The sequence below is a fragment of the Callithrix jacchus genome, chromosome 2 (assembly GCF_049354715.1).
Source record: "Callithrix jacchus isolate 240 chromosome 2, calJac240_pri, whole genome shotgun sequence".
Classification (NCBI taxonomy): Eukaryota; Metazoa; Chordata; class Mammalia; order Primates; family Cebidae; genus Callithrix; species Callithrix jacchus.
Window position 1 is genome coordinate 173,145,117 of NC_133503.1, and position 21,572 is coordinate 173,166,688.

General features: G+C 39.8%; 2 protein-coding genes across 24 annotated transcripts in view; one reads left to right on the plus strand and one right to left on the minus strand.

Annotated features, from left to right (window-relative positions):
• GOLPH3 (golgi phosphoprotein 3) overlaps positions 1-3,645 on the plus strand; it is a 42,672-nt gene extending 39,027 nt beyond the window's left edge. For all 3 annotated transcript variants that reach the window (XM_002745087.7, XM_008992214.5, XM_035291720.3), the window contains one exon: positions 1,730-3,645. In XM_002745087.7, coding sequence (XP_002745133.4) covers positions 1,730-2,154 — 425 coding nt within the window. In that variant the 3' untranslated portion in view covers positions 2,155-3,645. The remainder of the gene's footprint in view (positions 1-1,729) is intronic.
• A 13,465-nt stretch (positions 3,646-17,110) lies between these two features.
• Positions 17,111-21,572, minus strand: part of PDZD2 (PDZ domain containing 2) — a 471,153-nt gene continuing 466,691 nt past the window's right edge. For all 21 annotated transcript variants that reach the window (XM_078365629.1, XM_035291726.3, XM_035291725.3 and 18 more), the window contains one exon: positions 17,111-19,959. In XM_078365629.1, the coding sequence (XP_078221755.1) occupies positions 19,793-19,959 (167 nt within the window). In that variant the 3' untranslated portion in view covers positions 17,111-19,792. The remainder of the gene's footprint in view (positions 19,960-21,572) is intronic.

Sequence of the window (21,572 nt, forward strand, 5' to 3'; positions counted from 1 at the left end):
CCAGTAGTCTGCTTTGCGCATTGCAGCTGCCTTAGCTACTCTAACTCTGATCTCTGCCACCTTAACATCATGTGACTGCTGTGCTCAGCTTGGGGCCTTCCTGCCCTGCTGCCTGGGACGTGCCTCCGGGTGGTAAAGCTTAGGCAGTTGTGGGGTTCACTCACTCTCACTCTGTGTCACAGTTCTGGGCTGCTCTTGACTAGTGTCAGAGAACAGTTTTTTCATAGATTTTATCTAGCTTTCTAATTACAGTGAGAGGGCAGTTTTAGGACTGATTACTTCATCATAGGCCTGTGTTCTTTAGTAATAAGTATAGGAAAATAATTCTGTGTCCAGTTGAATGGTAATATATTTTAAGACAGCAACTTAAAATTTTAAGATAGTCTGCTAAAACTTTCTATGATGATGAAAATGTTCTCTCTTCCTATGCTGTCCAGCGAGTAGCCACTGGCCACTTCTCACTATTGTATAAGTAAAATGTGGCTGGTGCCACTGAAGAGCTGATTTTTTTTTGGGATGCGGTCTTGCTCTGTTGCTAGGCTGGAGTACAATGGCGCAATCTCAGCTCACTACAACCCGCAACCTCTGCCTCCTGGGTTCCAAGTGATTCTCCTGCCTCAGCCTCCTGAGTAGCTGGGACTACAGGTGCATGCCACCACCACACCTGGTTAATTTTTGTATTTTAAGTAGAGATGGGATTTCACCATGTTGGCCAGGATGGTCTTGATCTCTTGACCTCATGATCCACCCACGTTAGCCTCCCAAAGTGCTAGATTACAAGTGTGAGACACCACACCCGGCCAGAGCTGAATTTTTAAATTAATTTAAATAGCTCCATGTGGGTAATGGCTCCTGTAATGGACAGTGTGGTTGAAGGTTTTTCTCTTAGTATTATAGAGTCTTGGCCTTACAACTTTTGCATTTAAAAAAGATGCCTGTGGTTGATCTTTAATGTGTTCTAATTTAGAAAAATGTTAGTTTTTTTAAAATTATAAAAATAGTTGCATGTTCATTGGAGATCATTTGGAAAATACAGAAAGCACAAAAATTTAGCACACATCCCAAATATAAGTATGATTAATATTTTGGTGTATTTCATTCCATATTTCTATAAAGAATAACCCACTTTAGAGAAAAATTGTTTAGTTTTATTTTAGATATTTTTGTCTCAAAAGGAAATGTGTATAAATGGTGGGTTAAAATTGTGAAAATTTGTGTTCTTCCAGAATTAGCTTTATATTGTCATCGAATAATATCGTGGCCTTAACAGGCTTTCCTACCTTTATAGGTCATATATGTATAGCTGTTTCAGGAGTAACATATTAATCGGGAATCCTCCTTTTTTGGTCTATTAGTTGCAGACTGGTGTTTAATAGACGAAAATTTCTTATTTGGCTACTGGCTGCTTTTTGACCAGCAGCCAGAGGGAGGCTCAGACATATTTGGCTCATTTCTACTTAAGACTAAGGGTAACTGTGGTCAGAAGACTGCTTGCAGTTTAGTCATCTGAGAGACTCCTGTGCCTGAGGATTTGCCAGGTGCTTAGAATCCAAAGGTCTCACTGGCCTTAGGGAGTTCATGGTCTAGTTAGGGAGAAAAACATGGTGGATTTTCTTCTGTTTCTCTTGAGGGGGAAATAAGGTTTTACTGTTTATTTTAATAGTACAAAATTTTTGCAAAATTAGCAGATAATACTCAGCATTTCTAACTTCTGAAATCTTTTGTTTAGGTGAGACATGGAATCCATTAAAACTGCATTATCAGTTAAGAAATGTACGGGAACGATTAGCTAAAAACCTGGTAGAAAAGGGTGTATTGACAACAGAGAAACAGAACTTCCTACTTTTTGACATGACAACACATCCCCTCACCAACAACAACATTAAGCAGCGCCTCATCAAGAAAGTACAGGAAGCCGTTCTTGACAAATGGGTGAATGACCCTCACCGCATGGACAGGCGCTTGCTGGCCCTCATTTACCTGGCTCATGCCTCGGACGTCCTGGAGAATGCTTTTGCTCCTCTTCTGGACGAGCAGTATGATTTGGCTACCAAGAGAGTGCGGCAGCTTCTCGACTTAGACCCCGAAGTGGAATGTCTGAAGGCTAACACAAACGAGGTTCTGTGGGCGGTGGTGGCAGCATTCACCAAGTAACTCTGCTTGGGGTGAATCATTCTCCTTTCTCTCAAGTAAACCAGTAGTTTTTCTTCTGTTGACTTCTGGTTTTCTGTAATTTGTACTTTCGCACACTATAATTGGCTTTTGTTTTACAAAATGGTGGGTGGCTTTTTCTTTTTTGTATGTATACGGGATTCTGCTGGTACGAGAGGCCTTTTTCTGTTTTTAAAAAAAAGTTTTACTGCCATATTGGCATTCCATTCCCTGTTGCCATCCTCACTGTTACCTGTTTTGAGTTTCTGGTCTACTTTGACTTTCAAAGTACCTCCAGCCTCCTCATATGCACAGCTTTTGGATGACCTCAGCTTGAGTTTCTCCAGATGTGCATGTATGTCTAGCATTCTGCCTACAGTTCAGACAGAAGTCACAAAAAGGCCTTCAATTCACCAAAGGTAATATCTGTATCTATTAGGACATTTTATACATAGACTTCAGTTGAGATGTATACTTAGCAAAATTATTTTTAAATTGAAACAGCACAGTAAATACTTAATATAAAATGCCCCTTGGATTTTGCTTCCCATGTGAATCTATTGTATTATTACACTTGTTATAATTTTAACTATAAAGGTCCAATTGTTTCACGGAGCCAGTTTGGGATGGGCTGCATTCCATTTATGCTGTATATAGTTTGAATTATCTATAAATTGCCCCTTCTTCTGGCCACCCCTGCTCCCATCTTAGTATTTTGCAAGATTTAATGGGTTGTACACCTGGTGCCCTCACTTGCTTCAGTCATGGTTACTTGATGGCAAAATTGACCTCTCATCGCTGAAGGAGAGAGAGAGAGAGATGTATGTCTCATTGGTCCTGGGATTTTTGAGCTGTGCCGTTTATGGTACTCTTTGCCTATGCATCCCCTTTTTAGATTTTTAAAAATTTTATCTTACTGTTTTTATAATTTCTATCGAGAAGAGGCTTGTGACCAGTACCAATCTTGAGTACAGTTTTTTCTTTTTCTGTCCAGAAGTAAATTAATGTCTGCTCTGAAATGTCATTTATCTACTCACACGTTCTTGGGGGAAAAAAATCAAATGTCCTAGGAGATGTTGCATGTAAATTGGTAGCAAGTAATGATTACAACCCAGATGATTAAGAATTTTGTAACAGAAAGCTCTGCTATGTTTTTTTATATACAATTATAATTAGCATTGTCAGACTATAAATCTTTGCTTTTTAAAGTTTATTTTTACTATTTCTTTATCACTGTTCATTGTATCACCATTGGTTTCATAATGTAAATACTATATATTGAACAAATTAAATATCAAATTTTTTTATTACCATAGTCCATGTTAATAGTGGGGCTTTCAGGTGTTTAGAGATTTCTTTTGTTGTCGTTAACATTCATTGCAAAAGTACTAGATGCTATATAACTCTAGAGTTGAATTTTAAGGGATTCCCTAATATGTATACTATCTTTTTACCTGAAGTAATAAATAAACAATGATCTTGAAAGTGCCTGAATCAGAGCAAGCATGTCATTTGTATTTTTGTATTCTCATTTGTTTTCTTTGAAATGAAGTTTTACTTACTCTAGCATTATAATATTTTAATGCAAGGGTTGTGTTTCTTCAAGGGCTAGATAGTAGATATTTTAGGCTTTGTGAGCCACCTGCTATGTCCGTTGCAACTACTGAACGTTACTGAATGAAAGCTGTCATAGATAATACAAATAAATTGGTTAGGTTGTGTTCCAGTAAAACTTTATTTGCAAAAATGGGGCTGGCATGGCTTATCAGGCCTCAGTTTTAATGCATGGAAAAAAGACATTTTTCTATCCATTGAAATAACCTTCTTTACCTAAAATGACACTGCTGGTGATAACTACATGTAGAAACCATTAACTTATTCTTCCGGCAAAGTAGATACTGGAAACTGATACTGGTATACTGAAATTTCTTATTGAGTGAAAAGTTCCTGTTTTTCACTTGAGAAGATGTTAGAGGTGAGGTAACCGGTGTTTCTGAGATACTCACTTCCATCAGCAGCATCAGTATTCCCCAAGCAAGGGGACAGTTCCCTCGCCTGAACTGTCAGTGTTTGCTTTAGACCAGAGTACACGCTTAGCTCTACCTGTGTGTGGCCCCAACTTCAGTACATTTCTATATCCAGAGGAGAGGAAGTACAGTAAAATCTAGGAGTGGTGGTAATGGTGTAATCGAGAACTGTCCTGTGAAATATTGGTGCTTACAGTCCTCTTGAAAGCAGGAATGATGCAACTCCACATGTTAAGAGCAGTACTTCCACAGGTTTATGCTACTTTGATTAAAAGCCTTTACATAGATATCTATGTGCAGAGAACTCATAGTTTCTGTTTCTTTTTTGGTGACTTTTTGTAATTAATTGATTGTTCCTTAAAATAACCTGATTGGTGCAGTGTGCTAACAGAAACTTACTAAGTACCTGCTATTTTATATCTTATTTTGACCTCCCCAAATTCCAGTTACAATCTTCACTTTGTGAAGAAGCAGCTCAGAGAGGAGGATTTGGTCAGTGTCATATTATCTACTAACTCTTCGAGCTCTTAATCCCAAGGTGATTGAGTGACAGTGATGGCATTCAGCTGCAATTGTTCCTTTCTTATTTTGGCACTGGGAGGGGGCTGCTTTTCTCTAACTGAGACAGAATAGGCGTGCAAAATACTTTGATGGTGGTGTATAATAAAAAGATCAAGGAACATCTCTATTCTAATATCTTGATATAACTTACATAGATTCTCTTTTGGGGATGAAAAAGATGACTAATTCTGTGTATTCTCAAAAGAAAGCAGAAATGTCAAATGGCCAGGAAAGTCCCTGGCCTCCTGAAGCAAGGTTGATTGCAAGTAATAATTACAACCCAGATGATTAAGAATTTTGTAACAGAGAGCTCTGAACGCATTCCACCACTCAACCCTTCCTATTGTTCGTGAACAGATAGATAAAATACTTTTTGTAAGTGTAGTAAATCTTTGAATTTGTTCATCTCCCAAAAGAAAGAAAAGGGTTTAGAGCCTGGTTGGTTCAGTGGCACATGGGACCAGTAAGTAGCGACACCCAGCCTGATACTGTCAAGGGTCCATGGCTGCCAGGCGTGGCTACTCTCACCCAGCAGTCACAAGTTTATGTGAGGTATTTATGAAGTGTTTAATTTCCAACTCTGTGGCTTCTCTATCTTGTATTAACTTACGTATTGTGAAATAATACTGCTCCATTTCACTTTTGTCCAGGTTAAGATGACTGACAAACTGAGGTAGTTCCAATTCATCTCAGCCCTTTGGGTCCCAGGACGATATGTTTGACTATTGTAAGTTCCGCACAGATGTCATGTATTCTGTAACAGCACCAGTAAAGTGGTGATACTAACGTTCATAATCTTGCAGGCTATCCTTCAAACGGGTATGGACAGTAATGTGGTTTAGTTAAATTGGTATCCATACTTTCTGAGCCCAATGCTAGAATTATATAGATATTTACTCCTGATAGAACAGTTGGTGTAGTGTGGCTCCCATTAGTATCTTTATACACTGATATGCATTTTACTTTTTGCACTTATGTTGTGGAGAGATTTTGGGGAAAGTACACATCATTCTTTTGAATGGCTTTGTTGTATAGCTTAGTTAAATGTCCCATTAATGGACATTTAGATGATTCTCACATTTTACATTATTACAGTATTGTAGCATACTTTATTTCTTATTTCTGTAGAGGGATTTGATAGAAATGGATTTCCTCAAATAATATACCTTCAGAATGTAAAAGATAAATCCAAATTGGTTTCCAAAATTTATGTTAACTTACACTCCTGACAGTGTGAATGCTGGTTTTCCTATCCCCTAGCCATTACTGTAGAGCAGTGTTCCCCAACCTTTTTGGCACCAGGGACGAGTTTTGTGTCAGACAATTTTTCCATGGACTAGGGGTTCGGGGAGTGGTTTCAGGATGAAACTGCTCCACCTCACATCATCAAGCATTGGTTCGATTCAGTGCACAATGGGGTTCGAGTTCCTATGAGAATCTGATGTGGCTGCTGATCTGATAGGAGGTGGAGCTCAGGTGGTAGTGCTCGCTTGCCCGCCACTCATTTTCTGCTGCGTGGTCTGGTTCTTACAGGCCACCATTAGTGTTCCGTGGCCTGGGGGTTGGGGACCTCTTTCTGGAGGGTGTCATCACTCCTAGTCTTATCTATTGAGGGGTTTTCTTTTACTGCCTTTTGGTAATTTGTATTTTTTCTGTGAATTACTTGATTGTGTTCTTTATTCATTTTTCTAAAGGCCATTATGTTGTTATGTATTAATTCACCACGACTTAAGCCTGTATCTATCATGCAATTGGTTTTCCCAGTCTTAAGAGCTGGCATATGGTAAGTTTTGCTTTGGATTTCTTTAACATTCAGAAGAGTGTAAGGTGTACTGCTTGAGAATGCAATTTGTGGAGATCTTCTTTCTTCTAAAGAGGTATGTCTAGTGGTCAGATTTGATATATATTAATTAACTTTGGGAGAGTATGATCAAATTAACAAAATGAAATGTGTAAGTTCCAAATATGAAATGTATATAAGCATTTCATTAAAAGTTTTTATGATTAAAATATAAATGGAAAATCTCATAAATGTTTACATTAATGAATTAATCTAAAGCATACATGCTTACAGCCATCACTCAGGTCAGGACACAGAACCTTGCCAGCTGTACCCAGAAGCTATTCAATTCTTCCTCCCAATTACAGTCTTCCTAAGAGTCAGCACTGTCCTGATCCAGTGTGCATCTTTCATAATAGTATTGTTCTATTGTTTCATTTTGATAGGTCTTTTTTTTTTTTAATCTGTAGGTTTCTTTTCCCTCCCTCTTGTTTTTCCTTTGCAAAGTATTTGTTGATGGAATTAGATCATTTGTCCTGTAGAGTTTTGCAAAGTTTGGATTTTGTTGATGGTTTTCATGTAGTGTGATTTAAGGTGTTTCTTTGACTTCTACGCTGCATTTCCCAAGAATTGGTAATTGGGTCTAGAGGCTTAGTCAGATTCAGCTTCCTTTGTGTAGGTGATGCTGTTTAGTCTGTGGTGGTGTATGCTTCCAGCAGGAAGCACATCATATCTCATATTCTCCTTTCGTAATGTTAGCAGCCTTTCTGTTCAATTCTTAGATCCTGTGATTTATTAGGCTTGCAAAATGATGATATTTTATTTATTTGTTTTTTTATTTTTGAGACAGAGTCTTCTCTCTGTCACCCAGGTTGGAGTGTAGTGGCACCATCTCGGCTTGCTGCAACCTCCATCTCCCTGGTTCAAGCAATTCCACTGCCTCAGCCTCCAGCATAGCTGGGATTACAGGCACATGCCACCACGCCCGGCTAATTTTTTTGCATTTTTAGTAGAGACGGAGTTTCACCATTTTGGTCAGGCTGGTCTTGAACTCCTGACTTCATGATCCGCCCACCTCGGCCTCCAAAAGTGCTGGGATTACAGGCGTGAGCCACTGTGCCTGGCCAAAGTGATGATATTTTAATTCTTTTTCCTTATTAGTTAGAATATTCCTATAAGGAGAAATGTTATCTACATTACGTTTTAGTATAATTCATAGAGGGAAGGTAGAATAATTCTTATAGTCTATTTACCTATTTTCAAGATACAGCTGGTTTCCTGGCATCCTCCAAAAATAACTTTAATTTTTAAAATATTGTGAACTTACGGAAGCAAGTTCTATTTATTTTGAATTGACAAATAATAATTATGTATATTTATGGGTATAATGTAATATTTCATTCTTTTTACACATTGGAGATTCAGTCAAGCTAATTAAAATAACTATCACCTTACCATCTTACTTTTTTATGGTAAGAATACTAAAAACAGTTCTTTCTGGCAATTTTGAAGCACACAATACATTGACTGTTGTCACCATGCAGTGCAGTAGATCACTAAAACTTGATTCCTCAAGTCTGAGACTTTGTATCTTCTGAACATTTGTTTCCTTCCCTCTCTCCCTCCCCTCAGCTTCTGGTAACCATTTTTCTACTCTTTTTTTCTATGAGCTTGGCTTTTTTAGATTACACATATAAATGAGATCATTCAGTATTTGTCTTGTTTGTGCCTTATTTCACTTAGCATAATAGAACAATCATTCTTTTATATGTTTTGGTCTACTACAGTTATTAGCTCTGTTAATGCTTTAAATGTCCTGTCTTTAGCCAGTGGAACTCTCTTCAAGGATCTGGAGTCCTTTCGATAGTTCTAATAGTCTTTGATAACTTTCTGGTATGCCAAGATGTTTCAGGTTCATTTTGCATATTTCCTACCCTGTATCTGGAATCATGTCTTTTTCCAACAAGCCATGGTTTCTTTTAGCATGATGGTATTTCAAGACCGTAATTTGTGCTTTCAGAATACTTGTTACTACTGCCTTGATAGTTGCTTCTGGTGGAAAATTGTGTGTATGTGTGTTCGTGTGGTGTATGTATGTGCATAAAAAGTACCTCACAGAGTTTTAGTGTGGCAAGATAAAGTTGCAGGGATAGAATGATGGTGACACCGTGTCAGTACTGACTGAATGTCACTGAACTGTGTACTTAGAAATGGTTAAGATAAGGAACTTTATGTATATTTTGCCACAATAAAAAAACGAAAATTAAAGTGACTTATGAGTTTACATTGATGATTCAGATGGAAATTTCTTTTTTCTTTTCTTTTCTTTTTTTTTTTTTTTTTTTTTTTTTTTAGAACAAGATTTCACACTCTTGCCCAGGCCTAATATGGCTCGTTGCAGCCTCAAACTCCTGGGCTCAAGTGATACTCCTGCCTTAGCCTCTCAAGCAGCTAGGACTACAAGCATGTGACACCATGCCTGGCCAATTTTTAAATTTTTTGTAGAGATTGAGTCTCACTATATTTCCCAGGCTGGTCTTGAACTCCTGGCCTCAAGTGATCCTCCTGTCTTAGCTTTCCAAAGTGCTGGGATTATAGGTGTAAGCCACCCTACTCAACCCTCAGATTCAAATTTAGAATTTATTGGGTGTTTCTGTCTTCTTCTTCTCCATACCAAGAATGATGGAAATGAGTGATGATACCACACAGTTGTTCATTTGTTTCCACACATTCTCAAAATAATAGTATCGGCACTATACCAGCAATATTATTACTTAAAAATGAGCTTTTAAATGCTTGGTCCACTTGCCTTCCCTACTACCCTTTTTGTAGTTGGGCTACGTCTGCATTGGAAGAACATTAGTAATTATATAATCTTTCCCTTTTTTAACACTTCTTTAGTCTCAGCTCTTCAAGTAAATACATATTTAATGCTCGTCACCATTTCCAGTGTCACTGCCTGTCCAGTTATTTTGATTGCCTTGCTCATTTGTTGTTAGTGTCTTCAGAAAGGGCTTGTGAGAATAACAGTTTTGAATTTGTGTATGTTGATGGCAGTTTATCTGCAGCCTTTGACTTGAAAGTCAGTAGGTCTGGATAACATTTTTTTTTTTTTGAGATGGAGTCTTGCTCTGTTGCCCAGGCTGGAGTGCAGTGGCGCGATCTCTGCCCACTGCAACCTCTGCCTTCTGGGTTCAAGCCATTCTCCTGCCTCAGTCTGAGTAGCGGGGATTACAGGTGTCCACCACTATGCCTGGTTAATTTTTTTATTTTTAGTAGAGATGGGGTTTCACTGTATTGGTCAGGCTGGTCTTGAATGCCTGACCTTGTGATCTGCCCACCTTGGCCTCCCAAAATACTGGCATTACAGGCATGAGCCACTGTGCCTGGCCAATAAAGTTCTTAAGTCACATTTTCTTTGAGTAACCAAAGTATGTTCTTTCTGAGCATAAAGCATTGCTGTCACACAGTACTGGGATTATAATACGATCATGATTTTCTTTCTCTCATAATTGCCTTGTCGTTTTTGCCTGGATGCTCATGAAATTTTTTCTCCTCGGTATTTTTCCAACGTTACTAGAGTGTGTTTTTTTTCCTGGTTATTCTGGATCAGTATTCCCAAGTACATTGTGTGTTCTTTCAACATGTAGTGTTGACCATTTTTTAATTCTCAATTTCAGGAAAATAAATATTTTTAGTCTTCTGTTCACTTGTTCAGGTTTTCCTTTTGGGGGACTCATCTTCTATCTTTGTTTTGCTGTTTTTTTCCTTCTCTTTCTTACTGATCTTTAAATATTTGTCCTTTCTATTTCTTCTCTTTCTCTTATGGCATTATTGTGGTCTATTCACTGGGAATGATCTTTCCAGAGGACTCATCTTTTCTGAAATTATCTTAAATTTTTTCTTGAGTTTTAATACCTGATTTCTGAGTCTTTCTGGTTTTGGTTTATATTATTCATATTCCAGGTCATTATCTTGATATATTTTATTTTAGCTCATTCTGAGGTATTGAGTTTTAGTTCTCATTGATTTTTGTGGGCACAGCTTTCTGGTGTGCTTTTGTTGTCTGTAGGGATTTTATTTCTTCCTTATACTTTTTTTTTTAGATGGGGGTCTCACTCCATTGCTCAGGCTGGAGTGTAATGAGTGGCATGATCATGGCTCACTGCAGGCTTGACTTCCTGGGTTCCAGCGATCCTCCCACCTTAGCCTCTTGAGTAGTTGGGACCACAGGTGTGTACCAGCATGCCTGGCAAATTTTTTTAGTATTTCTTGCAGAGTAGGGATATTCTTGGGACCAGGATGTTACCCAAGCTGGTCTTGAACTCCTGGGCTTAAGTAATTCACCTGCCTCAGTCTTGCAAAATGCTTCTGTTGGAAAATTGTGTATATGTGTGTTTGTGTGGTGTATGTATGTGTTTATAAAAAGTACCTCACAGAGTTTCAGTGTGGCAAGATAAAGTTGCAGGGATAGAATGATGGCGGTAATTACACAATGTCAGGTGTGTGAGCCATTACACTCAGCCTCTTTTTTCTTATAACTACTTTGTATGGGATCTAACCTAAGATTGTCTTCTGTTTCTCCTTTTTACATGAAATTGCCTTTCCTTGTTACTTTAGAAGAGAGACGAGTTGGAGTAGCTTAACTTTAGCCTCTCCCTCTTCTGTTTTGTGGAGTGAAAAGACCTGGATCTGCTCCCCTCACATACTTTTAACTGAATTTTATTTTTCATCCTTGCTCTTGTCCTACTCAATTGGATTCTGTTTCCCATAGTTTTTCCTCAGCATGGGGTTTTGAGAGGTCATAGCCTATATCAGCCCTTTTCTCCTTCATCACAGACTTCACACACTTGCCCACTAGGAGAGGATGAAAACTGTTCCACACCCAGCTGCTGCTGTCTCACTGGTCCTCTGAGCTTTGCTGGTGATTTTGTGGGGTTATGGGGCCATCACTTGCTGTGTTGCTTTCCTTCTGTTTCTCTTGCACAGACAGTGATATCAGATTGGTCTCGGTAGTCATATCCTTATTCACTTGTATGTTTTGGAGTTTGTGGGGATACCTTTGTATCTAGTTTTATTGTGGATGTTTACTGTGTTTTTCTATCTTAACTACAAGCGTGTGTGTGTGTGTGTGTGTGTGTGTGTGTGTGTGTGTTTCCTGGGTGTGTTAGTGAGGATATGGGAAGAATAGAAACTACGCCAGTGTTCTGCCATCTTCTTCGAATCCACTGGGAGAGCCCCCGGTAGTTTTTAGTTTGTATGTAGTCTGGTTAAATTGTGAGTCTGTTGCTTTGTAGATTCGGAATTTAGCTTCCTGCTTAGAAGAGCTTATTCACTTTATGATTAAAGCAATATATTTAGTGTTTTTTTGGAATGTTTTTGTTTCCTTTCTTGCTTTTAAATCTTTGACCCTTTGGGAATTTTATTTTGATGTCAGGGATTTTGTTGCAAATGAGCTAGCTTTTTTCTTTCTCCAAAATACCTAGCCAATTTTTCGACACCAGTTATTGAATATATTGAATAATTGGTGTATATGTGGTGTTTTGTTGCTGCTGATTTTAAATGCCACTTTTTTATTGAATTGAGAATTATTATATATTTGGGCTTGTGTTCTAATGGTTTGCCTGTCTAGTTCTATAGCACAGGAGCCAACATCTTAATAATAATAAATTTCTGATAATATTTTAATAGGGCCAGTTCCCATCTTATTCTGCTTTTTCAAATTATTTTCTGGCTATTTTTACATATTTATCCTACCAGATGGACTTCAAGATAATTTTGTCAAGTTAAAAAATTTGAGATTATGATTGGACTTATGTTGCAAATTTGGGGAAAAATAAGATCTTTATAGTATGAGTCATCCTGTCCAAGAATAAGCTATACACATGGCCAGGTGTGGTGGCTCACGCCTGTAATCCCAGCACTTTGGGAGGCCGAGGTAGGCGGATCACCTGAGGTCAGGGGTTGAAGACCTGCCTGGCCAACATCATGATACCCCATCTCTACTAAAAATACAAAAAATATTAGCCGGGTGCAATGGTGTGCACCTGTAATCCCAGCTACTCAGGAGGCTGAGGCAGAAAAATTGCTTGAACCCGAGAGGTGGAGGTTGTGGTGAGCTGAGATTGTGCCACTGCGCTCCGACCTGGGTGACAGAGCGAGATTTTGTCCCCACCGAAAAAAATAAGCTGTACATTTACCCCTCCCCCCTTTGTAAGTTATCGCTTATGTCCCTTAATAAAGTTTTATAATATATTTAGGTCTTGCCAGTTCTTGCTAAGAATAAATTTGTGTTTTCAGTTGCTGGCATGAATAGAATATTTCTTCCATGATATATTCTAACTGGTTATTATTTGTAGAAAAGCTATTGTTTTGCTGGATGTTAATTTTTGTAGCCACCATACTGAATTCTATTTTAGTAGTTTTTCAGTCGAAACTTTTGTGTTTATGTGTACGCAAGTTTTGTCACGTGCAAATAATAATACTTTTGTTATTTATATCTGTTTTTAGAATTTTACATAATTGGACCTGGTACAGTGGCTCACACTTGTAATTCCAGCACTTTGGGACGCTGAGATCGGGGGATCACTTGAGAGGAGTTTGAGACCAGCAACATAGAGAGGCCCTGTCTCTTCAAAAAAAAATTTTTACCTGATTACATTGGCTTATACCTCCAGAACATTGCTTTTCAACAGTAATACTTTTCAGCATCGTGAGCATGTGTGTTCTCGACATGTTTTTGGAGTTCCTCCATTAGAGCATGATGTAGGCTTTTAACATGTCTGTTGACATCTTCCTCCCCTTTCTGCTCCCCCCCACTCCCCCCCTTCCCCTTTCCCTCGTTCATTTATTGACATGGAGTTTCGCTCTTGTCAGCCAGGCAGGAATGCAGTGGCATGATTTTGGCTCACTGCAACCTCTACCTACCGGGTTCAAGTGATTTTCCTGCCTCACCCTCCCAAGTAGCTGGGGTTACAGGCATGTGCCACCATGTCTGGCTAATTTTTATATTTTTAGTAGAGATGGGGTTTCACCACATTGGCCAGGCTGGTCTCGAACTCCTGACCTCAGGTGATCCAACTGCCTCAGCCTCCCAAAGTGCTGGGATTACAGGTGTGAGCCACTGCGCCGGGCCTGTGGACATCTTTCATGATGATTCTTTTCTCTTATGTCTTGTTAATGTAATGTCTATAGCTTCTTAAATTCAGACTGTTCACATATTCCTGGAATTAACATCAGTTGTGCATATTTTCTTTAATGTACTGCAGAATTCTATTGGCTAACTTTTAATCAGGATTTTTCAAGTTAATCTTCAATGTCACTTAGATGTCTACAATTTGATTTGACTTGTTGCTTCTAATGTGGCTTTTTGGTAAGGTGATTGGTTTAGTTCTACCAGATCTGTTTTCATCTCATTAAGTTTTCTTACTGCTCTTTTAATCTTGTGCTTCTTAGAAGCCACATTTACTTAAGTACATTGACATAACAGTTTGTATTTAGAATTCTTTTTCTGAGTCATGATCGAAGTTATATTTTTTTATCTGCCTTTTGGGTGTGTTTCACTCCCTGTCTTCTCCTCCCTTCTCTTTACCAGTTCTGAATTTGTAAGTAGGACCCTTGCTGGCTTTGTTTAATGGGGGTAAGTGAATTCTACTAAGCCTGCCATTTGCTCAAGATTGGTCAGTGATGGATCCTTTATAGCTCTCTGTGTTTAAGCATTGTTCAGATCATTCCTTAGGACAAGAGAAGGAAATTGGGTACTAGCTGATTTTAGTCCAAGATATTCAGCTGTTTTGAAGGGATCAGGAGGGTATGTGGAGTGATAGTGGCCATGGAATTTATGGAGTAAGGGTGAGCTGGGGCAGCTAATCTCTTACTGATTCAGGGTCCTATCTGGTGGGGGCTCCCCTCAAATCTGGCCATGTCCTTTCCTGTTACTCCTTTGGCCTGCTTAGACTGACCACTAGGTGTCTGGGAAGATGAAAATGTTTCCCCTTCTTCAATCTCATCTTCCCTGCCATTCTGAGGCATGAAGATGACTCCGGTTCAGCTTCAGCCTGGTTGTTTTTTGTGGTGGGGGGAGTGAGAGTCTTACTCTTCCACCCAGGCTATAGTGCAGTGGTGTGATCTTGGCTCACTGCAACCTCTGCTTCCCAGGTTCAAGCGATTCTCCTGCCCAAGTACCTGGGATTATAGGCACACACCACACCCAGCTAATTTTTCTATTTTTAGTAGAGACAGGGTTCCGCCATCTTGGCCAGGCTGGTCTTGAACTCCTGACCTGAAGTGATCAACCTGCCTCAGCCTCCCAAAGTGCTGGGATTACAGGTGTGAGCTACCACACCCGGCCTTCAGCCTGCTTCTGAAAGGGCTCAACTTCAGTAGTCCCCTTTCTCCAAGTTAAGGATTTTGGTGGTGGTCTTCAGAACTCTCATTCATGCCACCTGTGCTCTCAGTCAGCAAGAATTGTATTTCATTTCATTGTTCTCCTTCAGTTTGATCTTACCTTTTTTTGGAAATGGAGTTTCATTCACCCAGGCTTGGAGTGCAGCTGCCAATTCTTGGCTCACTGCAACCTCTGCCTCCCTGGTTCAAACTGTTCTCCTGCCTCAGCCTCCTGAGTAGCTGGGATTACAAACATCTGCCACCATGCCCGGCTAATTTTTTGTATTTTTAGTTTAGATGAGGTTTCACCATGTTGGCCAGGCTGGTCTCAAACTCCTGACTTCAAGTGATCTGCTGCCTTGGCCTCCCCAAGTGCTAGGATTACAGGAGTGGGCCACCATCCCCGCCTGACACTTGGTATATAGTTTTCCATTTCATATAATGGGTTTGTGGCTATTTTCCATTTAAAACTATTAAGAGTTTCCCTCTGTATTTGTTCATTTCATTGGGTTTCAAGAGGGGAGTTATGCAAACAAGAACTCTGTCTCCTAGGAAAAAGCTCTACCCAAGTAGAGGCAGGAGGGAACCAATCAGAAATTTGATTTCGGGATGTATATAGAAAATCAGGCAGGCAATAGCTTGTTTGTCCAGAGAAACTGTGATACTGAATGGGGCCAAAATGAGGACAAATGACCTTCATAGGCGATTTCTAGGTAAAGAACAGGTGAGGATTGGGGATTAGGATACTGTGACCAGCAGAAACAAACCTGAAGTGGGGAGGGTGCAGGGTGAGAACCCATGAATCCGAGTTCCTCCAGTCTGAGGCCAGGTTACATGCTGGGTCCTGTTCTGGGATTTCTGCAAGATGACATCTTGCCTTTTTCCTTGGGTGACTGTAGGTTGATATCTCCATCTTAAAACCAAGGCACCTAGGCTGGGTGCGGTAGCTCACGCCTGTAATTCCAGCACTTTGGGAGGCTGAGGCAGGCAGATCATGAGGTCAGAGTTCAAGACCAGCCTTACCAACGTGGCAAAACTCCGTCTCCACTAAAAATACAAAAATTAGCTAGGCGGGGTGGCGCGTGCCTATAATCCCAGCTACTTAGGAGGCTGAGGCAGGAGAATCCCTTGAACCCGGGAGGTGGAGGTTGCAGTGAACTGAGATCACGCCACTACACTCCAGCTTTGATGACAGAGTGAGACTCCATCTCAGAAACACACACACGCACGCAGGCACCTAAATGATGCTTTTTATTTAGCTCTGTAAAGTAGGATCCCAGATCATCCCAAGTGGGAGGGGGAAGGTGAATGGGTAGGGTTTTTGAGAAAAAGAACATTAGTCATTGTGAAAAATGTGAGAAAAAACTGAAAAGGCAAGAAGTGCTGAGTGGCAGCAAGGGTCCAGTTAAGGCTGGAACCCATGGATTTACAGCAGCAGCCTTCTGTCTAGTTGTGGGACTTTTCTCTAGGAATAGGGTTATAGGAACCAAGATGCTGGCTATTTGGAAGGATCCAGGATTGCCTGGTAAAACTACAGTGGGGCAAGTGATCTAAGCCTCTGCGCTGGACAGAGATTGCTGTGCTATGCGAGGGTTCTAGTCTGAAAGGGAATGGAAGGGTGGAGTTCTGACAGGGAGAAAACCGTCAGGGGCTTGTTGAAAGTGAAGAAGTGGGAGGAAGTGACCAGAAGGCCGGGAGCTTGTGGTAATGAGAGTAGGACATTTGGCCTGGTGCAGTGGCTCACGCCTGTAATCCTAGAATTTTGGGAGGCCAAGGCAGGTGGATCACGAGGTCAAGAGATCAAGACCATCCTGGCCAAAATGGTGAAACCCCATCTCTAATGAAAATACAAAAATTAGCTGCATGTGGTAGAGTGCGCCCGTAGTCCCAGCTACTCCAGAGGCTGAGGCAGGAGAATCACTTGAACCTGGGAGGTGGAGGTTGCAGTGAGCTGAGATCGTGCCACTGTACTCCAGCCTGGGTGGCAGAGTGAGACTCCTCAAAATAATAAAGAGTAGGACGTTCAATTTTAAGATTTTTGAGGTGGAAAAGTTTTAGATTGTGTTAAGATTGAGTGTGACATGGAAAAGAATGGCTAATTTGAGTTCTAGTGCCTTTGTACCTCTGACTCATTTAGGTGACAATAGACATTTCTTATATCAATAATACTCTATAATGGCCAAAATAGAAAAAAAAAAAAATCAAGTAGTAAGCAGAGTGTTTATTTTTTTAAAATTACTTAAAAAAGTTGTTTACAGAGATGGGGATTTATATAACTTGGCGACAACATTTTTTAAATGTACAGGCTATTTCATATTATTGCACTTACTCTTTAATATATAAGGCATTTTACTTTACATAAATAAAGGATAATGTATAATATCATACAAAGTTATGGTGCCAATTAAGTCAACCATCAAATTCAATGAGATGTGTGTGGGAAGATGGAAATGAAACCCAACCTACTTTAATCTTCATGGTATATTCTTGCAACTACGGTTTACTTGTTATAACACATATTTACCCTCATAGCTTATTGTGAATGACTGACCAGTTTAAAAAAAAAAAGCAATGACAGTTTTAGTAGGACAATAATACCATTAGTGTTCACTTTAGGAAGTGTGGGAATTAATTAGGCTAATTAGAAATACTAGTCATGCCTTGAACACTGAAGACAAATAAATAGCTTTCTATCTTAGGGTCAAAGACAGTTTAACTTTTGCTTCTTCCCTTAATTTTCAACTGCTGGCCAGGGAAACCTTCTGGCAAGACGTAATTCAGTGGCTGATAACTTTAGCATAGTGTATGTGATAAGCCAGAGGTCCGCCCGTATACTCCAGAGATGAGGATTAATGACTGTCAGAAGGAGGCCATTCCATTCGCTCCACATTGCGCAAGAAACTCCTGTTTGTTCACATAGGGCTGTGCATTTCTTATTATTAGGCAGAGCTCTAAGAGTGGAGACGAAAAGCAGTTTTCAGTGTTGACTTGAAATAGTCTTAGGCAAGAAAGCAGAAACCACAAAACTGACCCCAGAGACTTAAAAAACATTCAAGCATGCACCTTGCACTGACTTCCTACAGTATCCTACCTGTAACTGTAGTGAAAAGTATAAGTTAAATCAATCAGACCTTTCTAACTAACTCCGGTACTATATTTTCCTTTGTATTGCCGGTTGATGAGAAATCTGGACTCAGACAAGCCAGATATTCACTCATCTGAAGGACCTCTCCAGGCCAACTTCAAAGATGTTTAGTGGGATTAGTCACTTAGAAAAATCATGTACAAAGCTGATAGCTAAAGCCCCTCCATGAGTCTGGGGTCATAGCCATAGACCCAGGCTGCAGGTTATTTAAAGAAGTATCTCCAACATAAAATTTTCGTGTCATCATGCATACAGGTATGGCAAATGCATTCTCCACTCATATTCTCAGGATTCAAGGGTTGGTTTGTGCCACTGAAGATCTGGCTTGTGACTACGTAGTTCTGCTCCTTTACCTTGACTCACCCTGTTTCTCCATGTTGTTCCTCCTCCTCTTTATGACCTGATGAGGGTTTGGAATTTAAGAAAATAAGGTACAGTATGAGAGGAGAAAAGCCAACTCTGACAACGAACTGAACATCAAATGGGAATAGCTACTGGGAAGCAGCTCGTGCTGCCAGAGGAGGAGTGGCCAGGGTGAGTTTCATGAGCAGCATGAGTCACAAGTGTTCTGTAGGAAAACATTTTTGGCAAAAGGAGGACATTGCAAAGCAGGAAAATGAAAACAGCAAAAACTTAAGTCACTGCAGTTGCCATTATACTAGGTCAAGAAAAGAGATCCAATACTTACAATGTTAACATGTTGGGAAAGAGGAGAAGAACCAGTCTCCTCAAAGGATTCCATTAAGCTCCCCTATTTGGATTGTAAATATAATGTCTATTGTTTATAAAGCCAAGGACACTTAGAAAGATACTTGATTTTTAAAAATTTAGTTTAAATTTGTGGTTGGAGTGCATAAAATACAGAAATGGAAACCCAGTGACTGTGATATTTTTGCCTGCTCTTGTACTGACCAGTCTTGAATTCAAGCACTTTTAACCAAGACAGGTTCAAAAACTACTTGTAAGGTGCTTTCAGAGGCTGACCTTTTTGCTGCCTCTAAGCAGTGAAGCTCATAGCTATTTAATAAGGTTTATCAGAAGTGCTATCTGTGAACAGCCTTATGGCTTACACTTTTAGAGATAGAAAATGATCAATACTTCATGGTGATCAGTAACCTATTGAACTCTGCATACATACATTATACATTACACTCTCTAAAAAATACTCTATTTTGCTTTTTCGTTTTGGGATAATTCCTGAGCTCAGCCTAACAGGTCATAATTCACTTTTTTTTAAGTCTCTTTCTCTTTTCAGGGTAACATATACAGACCTCCAGCTCCTCCTTCCATTGAATGTGCCTAAAAGCATTCTGTCATTTATTTACTTAAAAAATCATATAAAATGATAGTCCTCTTAGGTGTGACAGTTGTGTCCCCCTCAGACTTTTAGTTACCTAATCACCAGGATTGGGTATGTTGGGAGAGCTGGGAAGAAGGAATCAAAGGTCTAGCTAAGTGTTTCAAATAAAGAACGGTATGTCCCATCTCGTATCCCCATCAGTAAACATAAAGGTAGGGGACAGGCACGGGAACAAAGGAACCCTCCAGGCGTGGGTGATCCAGGAGTTCATTTCATCGCTGCTGCACATATAAAGTCAGGCTTCATGTGTCGTAAGCACAAGCTTGCAGATTTTTATAGTCCTTGTCTATACCAGCGCTGGCCATTTCAAGAACGTGTAGTTAAGAAGTCGCTCTGATTTGCTAAAGAAAAAAGACAACTGAGAAAAAGGTTCTTGTTAAAATTCATGAAGCATTCCTATGCTTTCTAATTAATAACTGCACAGGTCCTTCTGGGACAGACTTCATAATATTCCAGGCATCGAAGTGCATGAGCCCAACCAGAGGTTTCCCATTAATAGCAAGAATTTCATCTCCAGCCTCTATTATTCCAGCTTGTTCAGCTGCACCACCTGTGAGAATAAACACAGAATAATGGCTTGACAGTTTCACAGTATTCAAAAATCCTAAGTAAGCTTAAATGAGAAAAATCTCTATTATTATTCTTGAATAGAGAAATATTTCTTAGAACACACAAAAATATCCATAAAAATAAAACTGGTCTACATAAAACAATTCAACCTAGCCCTTCCCCCCACAAACATAAGCAAGATAAAAATAAGCAACCGAGAAGGGGAAGATATTTTCAATGTATTTAATCAACAAATGGTTAATATCCAGACTAAAACACTGCAAGTCAACAACACAAAGTTGGGCAAAGGAAATCAACAGCTAAAATCCAAACAGCCAGTAAACACAGAAAAACAGGCTCAACTTTTTTTGAGACAGGGTCTCACTGTCACCCAGGCTGGAGTGGAGTGGTTCCATCTCAGCTCACTGCAGCCTCCCCCTTGCTGGGTTCAAGTGATCCTCTCACCTCAGCCTCCAGAGTAGCTGTGACCACGGGCACACACCACCATGCCTGGATATTTAATATTTTTGGTAGAGATGGAGTCTCATTATGTTGCCCAGGCTTCAGCTTCTAATTGTTAACAGATATTGGCTGATATATGCAAGTTCTGAGAATCAGTGACCGTGGAGACTACTTACAGAGTTCAGCATCTTCACATTATAGCTTTGTGTAGCTTTGTATGAGCTTTGAAAAAATGCAAGTGGAAGCCCTCCATTTATGTTCTCACACATAAATGTCTAAACAATGACACTGAAGAAAGGTATACCAGCTGTGGAGGCTTCATGGGAAAAAATCAGCATTAAAAGAAAAATTCCCACGTGTGAAAATAAAAATTTGAAAATAAAAATTATCTCAGAAATTTTGATTAGACCTCGAAGGATTGAGCAGATGTATTGATTTCATCTTTTTTTCTTTTTTTTTGAGACAGAGTTTCGCTCTCGCTACCCAGGCTGGAGTGCAATGGCACGATCTCGGCTCACCACAACCTCTGCCCCACTGGGTTCAGGCAATTCTGCCTCAGCCTCCCGAGTAGCTGGGACTACGGGTGATTGCCACCACGCCAGACTACTTATATATATATTTTTTGTATTTTTAGTAGAGATGGAGTTTCACTGTGTTAGCCAGGACGGCCTCCATCTCCTGACCTCAGGTGATCTGCCTGCCTCGGCCTCCCATAGTGCTGGTATTATAAGCGTGAGCCACTGTGCCTGGCCAGTTTCATCCTAAATTACTAAAGATCACTGTTGAAATCAAATATTATGTGATAAAATTAAAATACAGCTTGCAAGAAATCCAACCCACCCAAGGACAAAAATATTTTCCGTGGTTAATGATAGAGACAGATACAGTAGAAGAGAGACCTCACCAATATCAGCCCGTAGTGGGCCCCAGGAGAATGATTTGGTCCCGGTCACTGGTTTTCTTGAGATATGTTTTTGGAAGGACCAAAGAACCAGTTATACTTGTGGTAACATATGTATATTAACTAGCATATTAACTAAAGGCCCCAACAGGTTATGTGAAACAAAATTTTGAGTGTTCACCTGAGCCTCAGGGCATGGGGGGGGTTCCAGCCAACCAGAACAATGTGACACACACTGAGGGAGCAATAGG